Source organism: Musca autumnalis, unplaced genomic scaffold (genome assembly GCF_047663935.1).
Source record: "Musca autumnalis isolate F117 unplaced genomic scaffold, ASM4766393v1 scaffold_3, whole genome shotgun sequence".
NCBI lineage: Eukaryota > Metazoa > Arthropoda > Insecta > Diptera > Muscidae > Musca > Musca autumnalis.
The window spans coordinates 253028909-253049691 of NW_027411866.1; the positions used below are offsets into that span (position 1 = coordinate 253028909).

At 38.2% G+C, this 20783-nt stretch overlaps 1 protein-coding gene across 1 annotated transcript; it reads left to right on the top strand.

Moving 5' to 3' along the window:
- Nucleotides 1–3325: 3325 nt before the first annotated feature.
- Nucleotides 3326–13517, top strand: LOC141399346 (uncharacterized). Its single transcript, XM_073977867.1, has 3 exons — nucleotides 3326–3757; nucleotides 12066–12146; nucleotides 12306–13517. The coding sequence occupies exons 1-3, from the start codon at nucleotides 3662–3664 to the stop codon at nucleotides 12426–12428; spliced, it is 300 nt and encodes a 99-aa protein (XP_073833968.1). The 5' UTR covers nucleotides 3326–3661; the 3' UTR covers nucleotides 12429–13517.
- Nucleotides 13518–20783: the final 7266 nt, after the last annotated feature.

Sequence of the window (20783 nt, forward strand, 5' to 3'; positions counted from 1 at the left end):
ACGCTTTCCTATGAAAAGGGTCTTTCGAAGCACCCTTTCCTATGAAAAGGGTCTTACGAAGCACCCTTTCCTATGAAAAGGGTCTTACGAAGCACCCTTTCCTATGAAAAGGGTCTTACGAAGCACCCTTTCCTATGAAAAGGGTCTTACGAAGCACCCTTTCCTATGAAAAGGGTCTTACGAAGCACCCTTTCCTATGAAAAGGGTCTTACGAAGCACCCTTTCCTATGAAAAGGGTCTTACGAAGCACCCTTTCCTATGAAAAGGGTCTTACGAAGCACCCTTTCCTATGAAAAGGGTCTTACGAAGCACCCTTTCCTATGAAAAGGGTCTTACGAAGCACCCTTTCCTATGAAAAGGGTCTTACGAAGCGCTCTTTCCTTTGGAAAGGGTCTAAAGATTCACCCTTTCCTTTCGAAAGAAGCACCCTTTCCTTTCGAAAGAAGCACCCTTTTCTTTCGAAAGAAGCACCCTTTCCTTCCGAAAGAAGCACCCTTTCCTTTCGAAAGAAGCACCCTTTCCTTTCGAAAAAAGTACCCTTTCCTTTTGAAAGAAGCACACTTTCCTTTGGAAAGGGTCTTAAGAAGCACACTTTCCTTTGGAAAGGGTCTTAAGAATCACCCTTTAATATGGAAAGGGTCTTAAGAAGCACACTTTCCTTTGGAAAGGGTCTTAAGAATCACCCTTTAATATGGAAAGGGTCTTAAGAAGCACACTTTCCTTTGGAAAGGGTCTTAAGAATCACCCTTTAATATGGAAAGGGTCTTAAGAATCACCCTTTAATATGGAAAGGGTCTTAAGAAGCACCCTTTAATATAGAAAGGGTCTTAAGAATCACCCTTTAATATGGAAAGGGTCTTAAGAAGCACCCTTTAATATAGAAAGGGTCTTAAGAAGCACCCTTTAATATGGAAAGGGTCTAAAGAAGCACCCTTTAATATGGAAAGGGTCTAAAGAAGCACCCTTTAATATGGAAAGGGTCTAAAGAAGCACCCTTTATTATGGAAAGGGTCTAAAGAAGCACCCTTTAATATGGAAAGGGTCTAAAGAAGCACCCTTTCATATGGAAAGGGTCTAAAGAAGCACCCTTTAATATGGAAAGGGTCTAAAGAAGCACCCTTTTATATGGAAAGGGTCTAAAGAAGCACCCTTTAATATGGAAAGGGTCTAAAGAAGCACCCTTTAATATGGAAAGGGTCTAAAGAAGCACCCTTTAATATGGAAAGGGTCTAAAGAAGCACCCTTTAATATGGAAAGGGTCTGAAGAAGCACCTTTTAATATGGAAAGGGTCTAAAGAAGCACCCTTTAATATGGAAAGGGTCTAAAGAAGCACCCTTTCCCATGGAAAGGGTCCTACGAAGCAGCCTTTCCCATGGAAAGGGTCTTACGAAGCAGCCTTTCCCATGGAAAGGGTCTTACAAAGCACCCTTTCCCATGGAAAGGGTCTTACGAAGCAGCCTTTCCCATGAAAAGGGTCTTACGAAGCACCCTTTCCCATGAAAAGGGTCTTACGAAGCACCCTTTCCCATGGAAAGGGTCTTACGAAGCACCCTTTCCCATGGAAAGGGTCTTACGAAGCACCCTTTCCCATGGAAAGGGTCTTACGAAGCACCCTTTCCCATGGAAAGGGTCTTACGAAAGGGTCTTACGAAGTACACTTTCCCATGGAAAGGGTCCTACGAAGCACCCTTTCCTATGGAAAGGGTCTTACGAAGCACCATTTCCTATGGAATGGGTCTTAAGAAGCATCCTTTGCTATGGAAATTGTCTTAAGAAACACCATTTTCTATGGAAAGGGTCTTAAGAAGCACGCTTTCCTATGGAAAGGGTTTTAAGAAGCACCATTACCTATGGAAAGGGTCTTAAGAAGCACCTTTTCCTATGGAAAGGGTCTTAAGAAGCACCTTTTCCTATGGAAAGGGTCTTAAGAAGCACCTTTTCCTATGGAAAGGGTCCTTTGAAGCACCCTTTCCTAAGGAATGGGTCTTAAGAAGCACCCTTTGCTATGGAAATTGTCTTAAGAAGCACCATTTCCTATGGAAAGGGTCTTAAGAAGCCCCATTTCCTAGGGAAAGCGTCTTAAGAAGCACCCTTTCCTACGGAAAGGGTCTTAAGATGCAACATTTCCTATGGAAAGGGTCTTAATAAGCACTATTTCCTTTGGAAAGGGTCTTAAGAAGCACCCTTTCCCATGGAAAGGCTCTTAAGATGCACCATTTTCTATGGAAAGGGTCTTAAGAAGCACCCTTTCCCATGGAAAGGCTCTTAAGATGCACCATTTTCTATGGAAAGGGTCTTAAGAAGCACCCTTTCCCATGGAAAGGCTCTTAAGAAGCACCATTTCCTATCGAAAGGGTCTTATGAAGCACCCTTTAATTTGGAAATGGTCTTAAGTGGCAGCCTTTCTTTTGGAAAGGGTCTTATGAAGCACCCTTTAATTTGGAAATGGTCTTAAGTGGCAGCCTTTCTTTTGGAAAGGGTCTTAAGAAGCACCCTTTCCTTTGGAAATGGTCTTAAGGAGCGCCATTTGCTATGGAAAGGGTTTAAAGAAGCACCCTTTAATTTGGAAACGGTCTTAAGAAGCAGCCTTTCCTTTGGAAATGGTCTTGAGTAGCACCCTTTCCTTTGGAAATGGTCTTAAGAAGCACCCTTCCCATTGGAAAGAGTCTTAAGAAACACCCTTTCCAATCTCCTCAAACCTTAGACTTTGTATCTCATTAAAAAATATTGTAAATATTATTCCTGATCTTCATTTTACACTCTCATTACTGGCAACATATTTTCTATGTTAAATTCATTTGAAAACGGAATTGCAACGAACGTTACAATTATTGCTACCACTGCCACCGCATCAGTTGTTGATGCTGCCGAATAATCATTCATTCATTTGGTGTTGTATTTCTCGAGCGCGATAAAAAGATAAGCAACCGAAAAACAAAACTGCAAAGGGTAAGCAAAGCAAAATACCAGCTACAACAACACATCAGTCTAACAAATATACGATTTCAAACATGCAACATAGAACAGCACAATAAGCACGACGGAGCGACAGACATTCAAAGATGACGATGATCCGCCAGCCAGTGAAGTAGAAATTTTTGGTGAGGAAAATGTTAAATTTTTAAATGTTTTATTCTATTGTTGTTGCGAATGTTGTTGTTTTGGAGGATGCTGCAGTAGGTTGTTGTAGTGTTTGTAACTTCTTACTAGAAAACCTTTAAGCGTCGCTTCTCGTCCGCAGTATGATCGGTTGTTTACACTTTTTTGTGTTTGGTTGGCATCTTTTTTGCCATATCGTCGTAGATTGTCGTTGGTCGTTCCATTGACGACGACGAGATTCAGACGAGACGACTACTACCTTTGACCTATCGTGGCAAGAAGGCAGCCAGCACTCGTCGATTCATTCATACACTCAGTATGACTGACTGAGATATTCGAACAGCAGCCTGTTAGTTAGAGAAGACGACAACGCGTTGGGAGATTTGATGCGATTTTAAACAAGAGTCACCGCCAAAACGAACGATGAATTTTCATATAAAAGACTTCTGTGGCAAACAATTGGCTTCAGTTAACGGCGAATAGCGTTACAACGCTTATAACAGTATCTATCCTCCTATATAAAACGCGGTACCCCAACCAACTATCCTTTTCGGTCTCATAATGTCGACATTATCTTGGAAATTTGTGGCTATCGTTTTGTGTGCGTATCTTTTGGTGGCACATGCGCGACCTCAGGCTCCTGAACAACCAGAACCGGTAAATGTGAAACTGAATGTGACAAACTAAAAATAGAATGGCATTTGCCGTTATATCCTCACAAAGAAAAAGAGAATTTGAATTTGACATTAAAACAATTGGAAAAATAAAAAACAAACAACAACAAAACCTATTATTAAAAGAACAAAGTGTGGTGATCACTTCTTAAATGTCAATTAAATTCAAATACCAAAGTAAAGAATTTATTTAAAAAAACACTGTATATTTAAAAAATTAAAGTGTTTGCATGTTTATAGCAGAAGTGAACAAATATTACGAAAGCATAAAAGCGTTTCAAATGTTACAATGTAAACTAATAAATTAGATTTTAAATGTTGCAGGAACTTTACTGGCTTTCAGGTCCCTTGTGAAACTGCTCAATTCTAACATATAAAGATGTTTTCTTTCATATGATTAAAGATCCGTTCTCAATATTGGTAGACTTTTATGGATCTCAGACTGTTACTCTGTTAGGATACAGCGGGATCCACATCGTAATATTTCTTCCAGTCCATGTCTCGGATCTTCTTGAAATTGTTCGCAATAGGTTGGGTATCCCCGCGGCCGTGCAATTGCGACGATGCTATTTTTCCGGGGACAATCCTCATTTCCTAAGATAATGGTCCTGCTGATACTTACTAAAATGAGTGATGATCACGATAACTTACAAATTGAATATCCAATTTGACGGGAAATCTGGATTCAGTAAAATGTCTTCCAAACGTACATCAACTCCCTCACAACAGTTCAAAAATGTTCGTTAAGTGCAGTTTATGATTGTTTCGAACATTTAACTGAAGGTACTCCTTGAGGTCCTGTTGACAGAGATACAATGCTTATTGGGTCTGTTACAAACATGGCTACACTATTCCGAATTGGTCTGTCCAGCACTCTCTCCTATCCAGGATGATTACATGTCCTGTGTTAAAGTCCAGAATTGACGAAATGTATTGTAATCCCGCCTCTGTCACATAGCTCAATCTGTAGATCATTTGCATGCCACACCAGCTATTTAACTCTCTGAGCCTCAAAGCCGTCCTGGCTGACTATAGTTTAAACTGAATATCCAGCGATTGAATATTCAGTACAGCATTCAAGGCCGCTAGAGCAGTGGTTTTCACTGCTCCAGTGATGACATCTGACGCAGCCCCCTGTACAATAACTAGCGTGAAGATATGACGGACCACCGCCGCATGCTGGGCAGATATTTTGCGATCGTGGCAGCTAAAGCTGGGATATATGAATGATGTTCTCCGAAGACTGGATTCACACGATAGTTGTTTATGGCATCCGTGTGATTGCTATTTAAAACTACGGCAGTTGATCAGGGGTTGTCTCTTGTAACGTTGGGCATCTCTTTCTAGATCATGAAGATCCCTCCTGACATGCCTGGGTTGGGGAGTCCTATCCCCCATATGGTGATAAGGATGACTCTCAGGATTAAACTTGAGCTGTACTGGATGAATCTCTGTTTCCTAATGTAGATGGTCCACTGCAGACAAGAGTAGGCAACCTGTCGCAGTTCTCAGGGCGGCATTCTGATAGGTTTCAATATTTTTCCATCGCGTAGCACTTTTGTTCGCGAACCATACTGTATCCGCATACTACAGACCGACCTATCTCGTTATATGTGGTCAACAAGGTTTCTTTATCTGCATTCCAAGTTCTGCCGACTATGGACTTAAGGACCTTGTTAATACATCGCAGATATCTGTCGCACAGATTGGCCATAGATTTACTGGGGGATAATTGCATACTCCTCGCACGGAAATAAGTGATAAGTAGACAGCGGAATGCTATGCAAATGCATATATGGTTAGGATGTTCGTAGAGAAAATCCTATTAGACAGAAACTCGTTTTATCACAAAATAAAACGAATTAGGCCCAGACATTTTTGCATAGTTTGCATATTTTGCATATCGTGCATATTTTGACATATTTTTACATATTTGCATAAAATGAGCATATGCAAAACAATATACATAAATATATACAAGGAGGAATATAATTCTGCGGTATTAAGTCTGCGTTAGTAGTATGAAACTTTACACCTGAAATTTGTCGGTATAGGTCCACGTCTTCATATAGCCCCCATAGAACGGTACTTCCGGATTTCTGGTATTTTGAAGGTTGTGGCCTCAATATCCCTCCGAAATGGCTGAAATTTGGTATTAAGTCTTCCTTGGGAGTATAAAACTTTCCATCTGAAATTTCTCGGTATAGGTCCACGTCTTCATATAGCCCCCATAGAACCGTACCTCCGGATTTCTGGTATTTTGAAGGTTGTGGCATCAATATCCTTCCGAAATGACTACAATTTGGTATTAAGTCTTCCTTGGGGGTAACAAACTTTCCACCTAAAATTTGTCGGTTTAGGTTCAGGCCTTCATATAGCTCCCATGGAACGATGCCTCCCGATTTTCGGTATTTTGAAGGTTGTGGCTGTGGTTATACATTTCTCTATTTTAATGACTTGTCTGAAGCGAAATTTAAAAAGAAAAATTGTACACACAAACATTTGTGTACCCGGCACATCCAGTTGTTTCAGCATTACCATGGAGATTACATCAGGACATAACCCTTTGTATGAGTTCCTGATGACATTCGCAATATCCATTGTAACTTATGGTGGTTCCTCCTCGGGAAAAGAACTAATGCGACGTTGTACTTTTCTCTTCGCCCTGTCACTCCCGGGATGCTCGACAAACTGTCGATTGAAATAACTTGCCGACCTCTTCGGATCAGTCAGCGTAATGTCGCCAAACGTGATTGAGATCCTATTTTCGTTTTTTACAGGGTTCGAGAGTGATAACCGTTACCCACAATTCACTTATTCCGGCTCCAATGATCCAACCCTTCAGATGATTTAACCACTTGTTCCGCTTATACTAACCTACCAACCTTTTGAACTTGCAGTATACGCTTCTTGACCCTGGGGTCACTGGAGTTGGAACGACGAAGCTCATCACGCTTATTTGCTAATCCCATCGCCTACGCTGGGAAATTTGGTCTCACTTCAGGTATTCGACCAGCATGACAAGCGGCTGCAGCAGAGATAATGTGTAGGAACGTCCTTTCCGTCCATGATGGAGGCAACGACGGGTTGCCAAGTGACGTCATTTGTCAGAGCAGGTGGCACGATGGTTATGTCTGGTAATGTGACATTCTCTAATTCTGGTCGGGGTGTCCTCATTGACCATGCAAAACAAAGAGCACTATACTTTTTTGGTCATTTTCGAAGAAATGTAATTCGAATTATTCCATTTGTAATTCGAAATATTCCATTTCTAATTCGTATTGTTCCATTTGTAATTTTAAATTATTCAATTTGTAATTCGAATTATTTTATTTGAAATTCGAATTATTCCATTTGTAATTAGAATCATTTTATTTGTAATTCAAAATACAAAATATTTTTTGTATTGATTTTATACCTCGCGTTTTCGATGGAATAATTCGAATTAGAAATGGAATAATACGTATTAAAAATAGAATAATTCGAATTACAAATGGAATAATTCGAAAAACAAATGGAATAATTCGAATTACAAATAATTCGAATTACATCTGACCTTCTAAAAGCGGGCTAATGTTGGAGCTATAACCTAGAGTACGGCTATTTATCGGCGGGATGTATACGTTCAGTAAATCTACCTCGGCAGTTGTTGTTGTTGTAGCAACGCAAATCTGTTCGTTCGTGTATTTTTTCAGTTATCAGGTTCCTCTGTATCCAGATTCAAGAATTCTGCAACCTAGACTGGTTGCGTTTATAAAGAATCAGGAGACAGATGAGTGGGGTTAGCTAGGCAGCTAAACAAATGCAGTGTATCGTGTGGTCCCAATCCACATGCTGGGCATGTGTTGGGTATCGTGGCGTCAATTCGGGCCCAATACGAATGGAGGCGGCTGCATCGTCCGGATCTTAACTGGGCTAAAACCACTCGTGTTTACCTTGACGTTGGAGTTCTTCTATTGCGATGGATGGGAGGGGGGTGGTCTCCAAGTACGGCATTCACACTGTATCTCTGTACTGCCTTCGCAACCATGTCAGTGTGAATGCTATCCAAGCCTGCCTGATAAGCTCGTTGGTCTAGAGGTTCTCTTCTATTGAATCTTCTTCCACTGCGTAGTGCTAACCTTTGCAGACCACGCTGGCGCCGCATTGCTTGCCACAGACCGGCCTATTGCATTGTAGGTGGTCAACTCAGCGACTTGAGTACCTTGTTCCTACTTCTGATGTTATCGCAAATAGCTGTGGCATGCGCGGACGACTTAAACATGCTATCGAACGTTACACCCAGTATTTTGGGGTAGTTGGTGGTCGGAATCAGTGCACCATCGACCAATATGTTCAGTGGGAGCCTCATTTCAGACGTCCATGTGGTGAACAGTGTGCCAGTGGATTTAGCGGCGGATATTTTCATATTCCTCAGATGCAATTGTGTTTGTGTTCGTGTAACCTCGGCAGTGCCACACCTGACTGCTACGTCCATACATAACATGTACGGGTCATTACAGCCAGGCTCAAGCGAGATAGGTCTGTATTGAACAAACTGGTACAATAGGAAAGCTAATTCCCCATCCCACCACTTCTTGTACGATTCATCCATCCACGTTATAACCATTACAAGGTTGTAAGGTGCAGTTTTTGTTGAGCTTGGTTTCCTGTCCCGCCGCTACCATGTTATTCTTACGATTCATGAAATCCACTATTTCCTCGATTTTACCTCGGAATCCATTGCAATTAAATTGCAAAAAGGATGCATTTTTAAGGATTGGAACAGCAACTTCTGGTGTTAGGTGGAGTGTGTGTGGCTGCTATTTGGGGGAACTGCGGGGGAGTGGCGTATTCTGATGACGACGGCGACTCACTGGGGGTGGTGTTAACGCAGCATGCAGCAACATAGTCCCTGTCTTAATCGCATGCGAGGACAAGTTCAAAACAACCCCTTAGATGCACCCACTCCCGACATATATTCCTTCTCACAGAAGTTTGAGTGTGGTGGATGCTAATGTGACAAACTGAGCTCATCCATATCCGTCCCGGCACGGACCAAAAGAATCCGGAGCAGGCATTCATGAATATGCGGCTACCAACACAGAAAAAAAGATACAAATACAAACATATGTACACTAAGGAGGCAGCCGTTCCGAGTCAATCCGGTATCGAATTAATTAAATTAATTAACAATAGGTCTGTCTGGTTACCCTAAAATTTGCAACAATTTGTACAAACCCGTTTCAGACAATTTTGAGCCGATCTAGCAATGTCCGTCCGTCTGTTTATCTGTCTGGCTGGTGGTCACGATAATTCTCGAACGGATCCATCGATTCGGTTCAAATTTTGGGTATCGAAATATTTTGTCCAGATTTGATTTAAGTTCGAAGATGGGCCATATCGGTCCACTCCTTCAGGTACCTCCCCCACAAAAGTTCAAAAATGTTCGGAAAAATTGTCCGCACGATAACTCTTGAAGGGAGTAACCATACTTTGCACATCGTGACATTTCTACCAGACATAGATGAGGTTCCAATATGGACCCTATTAGTCCACTCTTTGGGTACCTCCCACACAAAATTTTGCTTAAGTGCAGTTAAAGGCCTGCTCTCGAATCGCTTTGATTTTTGTTGCAGCCACTTGTATTCACTACCCCCATTACGACGATATAATTTTTTCAGGAGCAAGTCCATACTTCCTCAGAAATCAGCACGAAAACTTCAAACAACCCATATATGTATCGTAGTTGGAGCGCACGATAACTCTCAAACGGATCAACATATTTGGTTAAAATTTTGGGTCTTTCAATATTTTGTCCAAACTTAGTTTAAGTTCGAAGATAGACCATATCGGTCCACTCCTTCCGGTACCTCCCCCACAAAGGTTCAAACATTTTCGCACCGGCACCACCTAAACTGGCTAATTTTTAAAATAACCCTTTAAGAGAGAAATCGATTTAGCTCAAACTTTGTAAATTGAAAAGTAAAATTGTAATATATTTAAATTCAGAAAATTAAGTACAACATTTTTAATTATTTAGTCCCAATTTACATTAGGCGAGTTTACTTGCGGCAATTGTCAGTTTGATGGAGAGAGAGAGGTGAGGTATATGGTAACCCTTTGTCTCCCAACACCCTCTCTCACCCACAAACTGACAATTGCCGCAAGTAAACTCGCCTAATGTAAATTGGGACATAGTCTGTAAGGAAAGTATCCATAGGCCCATTATTACATCCTTTCTGTAGTTAAATGTTGGCCGGTATCGGACAGATAACCCGTTTTTTGTTCTTACATGTTTCCTTTAATAATAAGTGTCAGATAAATTAAAAGGAATTTTGTGTTCCTTTTAAAATTTAAACTGCGCCCGAGAGTATGCTGCGCCAAAAGCAAGAAAAAATTGTCAGCAATTTCAAATCAACCAATCAAATTTGAGTAAATGTTATAGCTCTGTTCCTTTACGTGCAAGAATCTTCAAGTATTTAGACAACGTACAATTCATATGGGAGCAGTTTACAACTTTACTTTTACTATTTTCGAAAGTAAAGGAACAGACCCTATGTATACGACTTTTTTGCTAGATATTGCCTTATTTTTACAAAATGTAACATTTATTTTAAATGGAAGATGTAATAACAAATCCCTGGTAATGCGATCTTTATTCTTTAATTTTCTTAAAGTAAGGTATAACTAAAATGGACTTTAAAGACAAGATGTAAGAACGGGCCATAGACTAATAAAGAAAAAAAAAAATATTTCCTACAGATTTGTATTAGGTCCGAATATGTACTACATCGGATCACTCCTACGGGTACACCCTACCCAAAGTTTGGAAAAAATGCACTCGTCTTGGATCATTCTGAATTTTGTTGCAACATGTTGTTTTTGCGGGCCTTTCCATCCTCGAAAACTTTCCCAACAGCTAAAAAACCTACAGAAGTATTGTGTTAACTTTTTTCTTCGGATACGTGGCTGAGGGTACATACATATATCTCTGTCAGCTCAGCTGACTGATACTTTCTTACTTGTTATTTATGTGGCAAATTGTAAACAAATTTATTGTCGAAAAAGCAAGCCAATTCTTTTCTTTTTGGAAAACAATGTTGCAAAATGGAAAGTTCCTGTTTTGGGTTTAAAATGTTTGCATGCTTTGGTGTCTTTAATGGCAGACAATAGTTCTGTTTTGGCAAATCAGCTGATTGCTTGCAGATTTTTGCTGGGACCTTCTGTTTACTTTTTACATTTTTCTTGTAAACGAGAATAAAAACTCAGAAAAAGTTCTTGCTGGACAATTTTTGCTGGGAAAGTAACCAGACAGACCTAATATCGCCCTAATAGGGCAACAATAAATAAAATTAAATATTTTGTAATTAATTTTCATATGTGCATATATTGACGTATGGTGACAAACAGTTCAGAAAAAATAAATCGCACATGCAAAGATATGACTTTAAAAAGTTTATATAATAAACAATTTTTTTTTTTTTGTAGAATAATTATTTGTTTATCCTCTATCTCCATATCACCCTGACGCCACGCTCTTTAAACCGGCAAGAATATTCGACAAATTGACTGAAGAACATTACTTTAATGATTTACAGCAAATAAAAATTAATTTGGAAATGTTTCTAGGAACTCAATGACATGCCTGGTTTTAATGTCCATGCATTCATTGAGCAAAATAACAAATAACACGACTTTTTTAACACATAGCAAATTTGACATGTTTTCCCTTATATATTATTTATAACTTTTATATAAGCAATCTCCATATTAATTTGCATTTTAAATAGCTCTCACTTGGCATTGATGCAACATTATTTAGAAAGGAAGGAAGGCTTAGTACTTAGTAGCCACATGCCTGTCAACTTATCTAGTTAAATATAATTAATCAATTGAATATCGTGTGAATATTTCAAAATTCAATACCTTCAAAACGTCATTGTTTTAAAGATTCCGCTAATGATGCATGTTTGTTTATTTTAACCGAAATGTTAGTCAACACGAACAGCAGCAGCTACCAATTAATTTGTTAAACAAATTTGTTTACTGTTTGAAATATAATTAAAATACATAGAATTATTTCAAAGTAGTGTTTGGAATTTCTTTGTAACATAAAGGAAGGGTGATGCCTTACTTCCTCAACCTCGTATCTTTGTTTTTGTAACATTTTTTGTTTAAGAGGATGAGGCAGCGATGTGTAATATTTGGTAACTAAATAAATGGGGGAAGGCATTACATGAATTGTAGGTCATGCCAAATTACATAAGCCTATTTTTTGTAACAATTTCTTTTTCTTCTCTTCATTCCAGTATGAATATCAATACGAGGTTAAAGATCCCGAAAAGGAGTTATTTTTCAATAAAAATGAAGCTGGCGATGCATCAGGAAAGGTAATAAATACCACAGTCATGATCCACCATGACATGTATTGTTTAGAAATTTTAATCTGACACCTCTTTTCTTTATCTTTTATTTCTTTGTATGGCGACCTCCTTCAATGAACTGAATTAACCAACATTAACAATGATGTAAACTAAACAACAAAAAAGGTAAATGGACAATATGCGGTTTGGTTGCCTGATGGAAGATTAATGACTGTGGCCTATACTGTGGATGGTGAAAATGGTTTCCAACCCAAGATCACTTTTGATACCAACAATCCATTGGGTTAATTCTTCTTCCACATAGTGAATAGAAAACAAAAACAACATCAACGACTCACAACAATATAGAAATAGCCAACTCTCCTTTAATTCATTTAAACAATTTGTTACTGTTTTTTTATTTGTTTTCGCGTTTGTCTTGTCGGTTTTATTTTTCGTAATGGAAGTGGCCAAAATTTTGTGGGATAGTTGGCTTCCTGGTTTTGTTAATAGCGCAAATTATTTACAATGTTTTAAATATATATTACATACTAAACGTTTATATAAATATTAAAGAAATATATAACTAGAATATGTGTATACAAAAAAATACTCCAGCACAGCAACACACACTTGTTATAGAGGTTAGTTTTGGAGAGGTGTGGGCTGCGGCCTACACCTCCCTCCATAATCTGTTTATCATTTTTATTTTTTTTACTGCAGCAACTGGCAGCTCAATTTATTCTTCTTAGTTGGACTTATGGATGAAGTTTTTTGGTTATAGTTTTCAAGTGTCTGTTTTGTTTTGATCCCCCGCCATCTTCCCCTCATGTGAACCCTTCTTGTGCACCAAGTTTGCTTAACCCCTGCATTAGATTAATTGCATTTTTTGTTTGTCTAGTTAACAACAGATACTCATCTTCGTTTTTTAAATATATCTTTGTTTGTATTGTCTCTATTCTGTTTTTTGTTTATTTTTAAGTTAATTTTTTTTTTCAATTTTAATTTGTTAACGATTTTTTTTGTTTGTTAGTATGTTGTGGAGAGTGTATGAATGGGTGTATTTTCAGTTACACTCCAAACCCCCACGTATAAAGAGTCATCTGATACTATTTCCATATGTAAGTTTATACTAGGTAAATTGTATGTATGAATGTATGGAAATGGTATTTTGTAATGTTTATTTGTTTATCACAACCGCCACCACCACCATCTTCGTCATCTTCTTTGCCTTTTGTATATTTCGAAAAATGTTATATTGTATTTTCGAATATAATTATTATTTTTTGTTCGTTTTTTTTCGTATATGAAATGTAACTCGAATATTTATTTTGTATTCTGGCATAATGTATGTGTATGTATAATAATAATAAATAATTAAACAAATATATCTAAAAATTTACATGTGGTTTTATTGTTAGGTCCTAGAATAGAGAATCGCTGCAATCTAATTTGTGTAACTCCAGGTCGGTCTAACCACAGTAGGTATAATATAGCAGATGCCGAATTATTATTATTAGATTATTATTATTAGATTTTTTTTATATTAAGCCATCAACATGATGCTGTTAAGGTTTTCATTACTTTAGGGAAAATAAATCGATTTTATCGAATGTATTACTACATCGCATACATTTATAACTGCGGTTCAAATGTAGTGCATATCATGGCCAGACTGTAGCAGTGTGCATAATTAGCATTGCTCAGTATGCAACGACATCACCCGGAAGAATCTTACATCAGAGCAAAGTAACAGGTCTAAAAATTGTAATTCGTCTACAAGTCGCGGCATCAACATCAACTTCTCAACCCACATCATCAGCCCTTTACAAAGGTCATTTTTTAAATAGCTTTTCTCATTTGGCACTGATGCAACATTATATAGAGGGGAAGGAAGGCCTAGTACTTAATTGTCGCAGGCCTGTCAGCTTTTCTACTTACATATAGTATATAAATAAATCAAGAACAGTGACAACTCTATCAACAGCACTTTACAAAGGACCCTAACAACACCAACGCAGCCAAAAGCCTTGCCCTAATATGTAGATCGAATTCAGTTCTGTTTTGTGGGTTGAAAAGAAGAATGCTGGGATCTATAGAGTTCCACTGCGATAGCCAAGCAGTATGTGTATTAAAATCTTGGCTAGTATTAATGGCGGTTTTCTGGACTTCAGCCTGGATTCATATGCTATTGATAAATCTCGATTGAGGGGGATGCTGGTATTTTCGGTGATTTTATTATACTCCTAGAGAAAAGCGTGTTTTCTTCTTAAGTTTGGAGGTTGAATGTTCGATAGCATTGGGAGCCATTCTATCGGTGTTGATTTTAGTGTCCCTGTTATCAATCTCATGTTGGAGTTTAGGCGTCAATTCGTTTTACGTGGTGACTGTTGAGCCACACAGTTGCTCCGTATTCGGCTGTTGAGTATACCAGAGACAAGGCAGATGTTCGAAGACAGTTGGCCGAGGCACCCCAATTCGTTCCTGCCAGTTTCTGCATGATGTTGTTTCTAGATTTGTTGTTTTGGGCTGTTCTATTAAGGTGGTGGTTAAACGAAAGGGTTCTGTCAAGGGTTATTCCCAGGTATTTTGGATTGAAGTTGTGGGAGAGAACAGACCAATTGAGGCGAACTATAAGTTTTTTTTCCTGCATCAATATGCGTGAGGTGGAAGCAACATACTTCGGTTTTCGATAGACTGGGCTTTAGTCTCCATCTTCGGCAATAGGATGAGATTATTGATAGTTCCTCCTCTAAAGCCTTTTCCAAAATATGGAACTTAGAGTTTTGTATTGCGAACGCCATATCGTCCGCGTAGAGGAACTTGCGGGAAACAGTCTCAGGAAGGTCCTGGGTGTACAGATTGAAGAGTGTGGGAGCTAGAACTGAGCCCTGTGTCAAGCCGTTCTTGAGTTTTCTCGTGCTGCTATGATTGTTGTTGAGATAAACAGTGAGAGCTGATATAATGTTACAAATTCTACTGCACGGTATGATCTTATTTAGTTTCAGCAGGAGTCCTTTTTTCCATACTGTGTCATAGGCATATCGATGAATGCATTTGCATTCATTTGCATTTGGTCGAAACCATTTTCTATGAAATTCGTGAGTGCTAGTACTTGGTCGGTACAGTTCCTATATAATTGTTCCACAAACATCCCAGATGGGACAAGGGAGACTTCTCTCATATCAATGAGTGCACCCCGATTCATATTAGCTCAATGATATGGGACCTACAGTTTATTGCCGAGTCCGAACGGCGTGTCTAAGACACCACTTTTGTAGAGAAGTTTTACATGACTGAAATACTCAGGAAATATCGCCAACATTACTGAGGGGTATTTTGCCACCGTTGAAAAGTGTTTTGATGTTGCCTGGCCGGAGAATCGAACCCATGACCTTATGTGTGTAAGGCGGATGTGCATACCATTGCACCACGGTGGCACCGGTGCAGTTCCTACCTTTTCTAAATCCAGCTTGTTCAGGTGGGATGAAATTCTCTATTTATTCATCAATACGGCTGAATAAAAGCTTTTCAAATAACTTTAGGCACACTGAGAGGAGGGCAATCGGACGGTAGCTCGAAGATTCAGCTGGGTTTTTGATTGGTTTGAGAAGGGCAATAACTTTTGACTTCTTAAAGAGACCCGGGATACGGCCTGAGTGAAGAATATCGGTGTAGAATCTGACAAGTCATTTCCTAGTACGGGGACCACTATGTTTTATGAACTCTGTGTAGATGCAGTCCACCCCATCGGCTGTTCCATTTTTCATATTTGACAATGCTTGGTCAATTTCCGATACGGAGAAATGGTGGGAGAAGGAGTCATTTGGGGTGGTGTGACTACGTAGGGCCTTTAATTCCGAGTTAATATTTCGCGTGAACGGTTTGTCAGCCTCGGCCTTGGATAAATTGCCTATATGAGCAGCAATGATGTTTGGATCCATCTTAGGACTTGTGGATGAAGGGGGGTTTGCAGCCCCAAGCTTGCGAAGAAGTTGCCACACTTTACGACTGGAGTGTTTGAAGCTCATGTTGGACATGGATTTTTCCCACTCAGATTTTTTCCCATCGTCCAGACTTTTTATGAGTTCATCTGCTACCTCTGGGCTTTGGTTTGTACGGAATTCTTCGAGAAGTCTTTCACTGTCCTCATTGCAGCATGGGATATAGTCTTTACGGAAACTTCTTGGGATGCACTTTTTGGCTGTGGCAATTACTAGTCCAGAGAACCTTTCGAAGTTGTTGGACTTAGGGGGTATAAATCTAACGTCCCCTTGGAGTTTAGCGGTGAATGCGAAAGTTCCACCTTCGTTTAGGGGTAGATCTTATAATCGGAACGGTTATGCCAATGTTTACAATTTCCGGACGGTGTTGGCTTTGAGGAAAGTGAGGCAGTATGCGTCTTGAGGCTGAGAGGTGGTTGTCGTTGGAACCAGAAACAAAGCATAGATTGGGATTGTAATCACGGTGCCATCTGGCAGAGCGAAAGCTGCCGGGGTCCTCGGCATCAAACAGTAGTTGGAAAGCATGATTTTTCCGACCATTGGTAAAGCCCGCTCGCCGTTTTCATCTTCGTTGGCATATCTCCAGAGGCTATTGTGACTGTTGAAGTCGCCGCAGTAGACAGCCGGGTGGGGGTAGACGGGCAGTACGTTTTCCTGCCAGAAGACTGTTGGAGGTTTATAGATGTTTACAATGTGCATATCAGAGTTGTGATTATTGATACGTATCCTGTATCTGAACGTAAGATCACCTCACCAGAAGATATATCATTGTGTACATACGTAGCGATGCCGTATTTGCTGTGATTAATAGCTGCTAGAAGTTTATAGCCAGATATATTGTCTCTATTGTGTAATGTTTGGATGAGGACGAAGTCAACTTTTTCAACCGTCAATAATCTGGATAGATAGTCAAACTTCGATTTGCTTATTCCCTCGATATTGAGTTGGTTCTATTTCTTTTGTTGATTTTGCCATTTTAACTTATTTGTGGCTTTGTCAGGATTATGCTTAGTTTGTTTTCCTTTATTTTCCTTGTATCTCGTTTTCTGTTTACCAATATTTTCTCCGGGGAATCGGAGACGAGTGTATATATATGTATATAGATTTTTTTGTGTTGATATGATAATTTGCGATTTCTTTTATGTTAGTTTGTAGATTAGGAGGGGTTTTATTTCAGTTCCACTTTCTTTCTCTGTAGGAGGTTAATCAAATTCTTTAGCCTCCGATTCGTTGTAGTTCATTTAGCGTTACCCAGGATGCACCACGAGGAGGCCAACTACGGTTGCATGGCAAACATGCTAAAATATTTTTCGTGTTTCAAAAATCCCCAAAAAATTTAATGACGTGATAGAAATCAAGAAAATTTCGTTGGTCATTACATTTGAAGTAACCGTACCCATAACATGGCCTTTTGTCGTTACAAAATACTCAAAAGAAATTCGTCGATTTTGTGTGGACCGATAACTCCTGACAATAGTTATTAGAATTATTTAATGGTTATTTTTGCTATGCGATAGTAGAAGTAATTGTATTTCCGTTACAGTTCTATAGAGCAACCGGATTTCTTTTGGAACCTTTTTAGTGTATATTTTTTTTTAATTAGTATTTTTTTCAATAGGTTATAACTAAAAATCTCGCGGTGTCCCGCTGTTGCAATAGTACAGAAATTTAGAGGAGCTCTTGAGCTATCAATTTCTCAATAGATTAATTGCGAGCAACTGCGACGACGCACAGTGGTTCCACTTGAATGGGTAGAGTGCCCACAAGTATGTCCAGTGCAAATAGGAAGCGAATACGCTGGTTACAGCTTTGTACAGCTGCGAAGCTTGTTTTAAGAATCCATGAGTGTAGCATTTCCGATCTGGCTATTAAAACAAAATATCTTGAACAAAAGTACCGATTGTCTTACGTACAAAAATAGGCATAGGGAAATAAAAAACTCTCCAAAATAACATAAAAACCATCCAATTAGCTGGTTAAATATACCAACATTTTTGTTTCAAAATTGGTACAAACGGACCCTATACCGTTTGTTTAATAGTTCTCTTATATTTTTCTTTTCAAAAAATAATGATTTGTTTAAAAAATTTTAGTGTCCCGACAGGATATCTACTGTCCTTTGAAGTCAAAGCAAAAGAAAAGTTCTATGATATTCGAATTATAATTGGGCATTTAAAGTCTTCTGTACAAGTTCTACAAGTCTTCTTTCAGAAGACCTACTGATCTTCTCACAAAGGTCTATTTTGAAGAGCTTTTACATAAAATAAGATAAAATCTTAATTGTTAGATGATTCACCTTATGTGCCGAGCGCTTAACTTTAATGCGTCAGCCATATTGTTGTTTTTCAAAAAACTTGCCTTCACTTACACTTTTTTCATGTGGTTGTTGTAACGCAACGCTCAACGCACCGTATGTGCCGAACGCTTTAAAATAAAATTCAGAAAGCAGATTTTGTTATGTTCTTTCTGATGAAGAAAATATAAAAAAAGGTTTCGTAATTTATAAAATAGTGAGAAATTCGGCTGTGTTTTGATCAATGTCATTTCTGATTGATTCAGCTATGCTATACGACTTTCGCTTGGTGCTAAAATTCTTAGTATTTTTGCTAATTTAATTTTTCAACAATGTAAACGGGTTGATTATTTTATTATATCGTGTTTCTAAATTGTCGACTAAATGCACTAAAAGGCTGCGTAAATACTTTCTTCATATCCCTTTTTGTGCCGGAGGTATAAGTCAATTAAAAAAATTTCATTAGGTGTACGACTTTCGCTTGGAGCCACTGTATATAGCAACACCACCACCACGACTTCCCCTATCCGATTTGAATATCCATTCAAGGTAATTAGGCCATCTGGTATGGTTAAATTTAGCCACGTTTCTGTGATACATATAATATGTGTGTTCGTTTACTCTACAGAACAATGCAAAAGACCTTAGTCGATTGCAAATTTGTACAAATTTTTGAGTAAGCGAACACAACTAATGTTGATGCAAGATTTTTCGAAAATGTATTTAAATTCTTCGAATTTATTTACAAGACTTCGAGAATTAATGTGGCAAATTTTTAAACCATTCTTTTGTTTCGCTAATATACTGACATATCTATAAAATTTGTGTATTGTGGGACAATTTTCAATAAACTTAGATGAAGTCCAACTTTAATACTAAAACGTGATTTTCATTTTTAGAGATTCCCGGCGACTAGAAACGATTTACAGATTTGGTGTATTGCGATACCTATAGTAAAATTTTATGACGAACAATTTTGTAGAATATTTGGATTTGATATGATCACATTTTAAAAGAGTTTTTGAACGATTTTCGAAAAAAAAAAAAAGACCAAAAAGATCCCAATGATAAACCGAACGAGAGTTAAAAAAAATATTCCCCTCAATAAAGATTCTATTTAAATGCAAGGATTCCAAGATATCTTAACTCGAATATTCCGAAAAAAACCGGAAATAGGGGGAACTTGCCCCGCCTACTTTGGCTACTTTCCGATGTAAACTTTAAAAACGCCGGTACAGGTGTCTCTTATTTTTAGCTCTACTTTCATAATTTACTCAGTTTTACTTGTCATTTTTTTTTGTCGCACAGTGTTATCAACTGCCAAAACTTCCGTCTCCTCCCCGTGACTGTCTACTGGAGATTTGTTGGAGCAAATATGGTCAAGTTATGCATAGGATATGGTCAAATTATTAATCCTCAATTGAGTTTTTACTCAATGTTGACATTACAACATTGTATCTGGCGAAAAAAACACATCCTTATTAGCACAGGCGTAATTTCAAGAGATCCTCCAAGTGTTTCATATATCGAGATTTCTGAATAAATTTAAAAATCATATTTTTTGCCATTAGCTAACGGGTATAAGACCCGTTGGCATTAACAGAAATTAATTGACCCATTTTTTCTTAAAATGTTGATTACTCCAACACAGTGTTTAATGTAAATATTATTTGCATACTCATCATTCAACCAATACAAATCGTGAACAATACTTGAGAATCGGTATGTTTGTAAAGAATCAAACCCTCCAAACATTTGGAAGTTAAATATATCTTCTCTCAGTAAATGCGTCTCCGTAAAGTGCCTGCTTTCAGTTAAAAATTCGAGTGTTGTCTACTTACAAGAACAAATATGTTGTTATCGCTTTTTTATCCGTATGTGGTTACAACTGCGCGACTTACAGTATTATAAAAAGCGACACTTTATGTTGTACAAAAACAAATGCTTAAAGTCTGGAGTATTGATACTACTCTCTACATGAGTTGATTGACGTGATTTCTTCAGTTCCTGTGACGTTCTGTTAGCAATCGGTACAAACTTGATACAAAAATTTAAATGAAAAGAAAGCTGTTTAGTTCCTTTATTGTATATTAACAACTTTTATAAAAAAGTAAATCAAACGTATTATTATTCATTTGAATTCAATGTTAATGCGTTTATAAAAGGTGCGTTGTATTATAAAAATTGTTTCTTTTTTGATCAATTTTATAATAAAATACATCTTTTATAACCGCAGTAACATTAAATTCAAATGAATAATAATAATACGTTTGAATAAACAATAAAAAACTAATAGCCTTTTACAAATACTGTCGGTTCCGTCACTACTGAAAGTTTCGTAAACGGTACCTGCATGAGTACCTAATG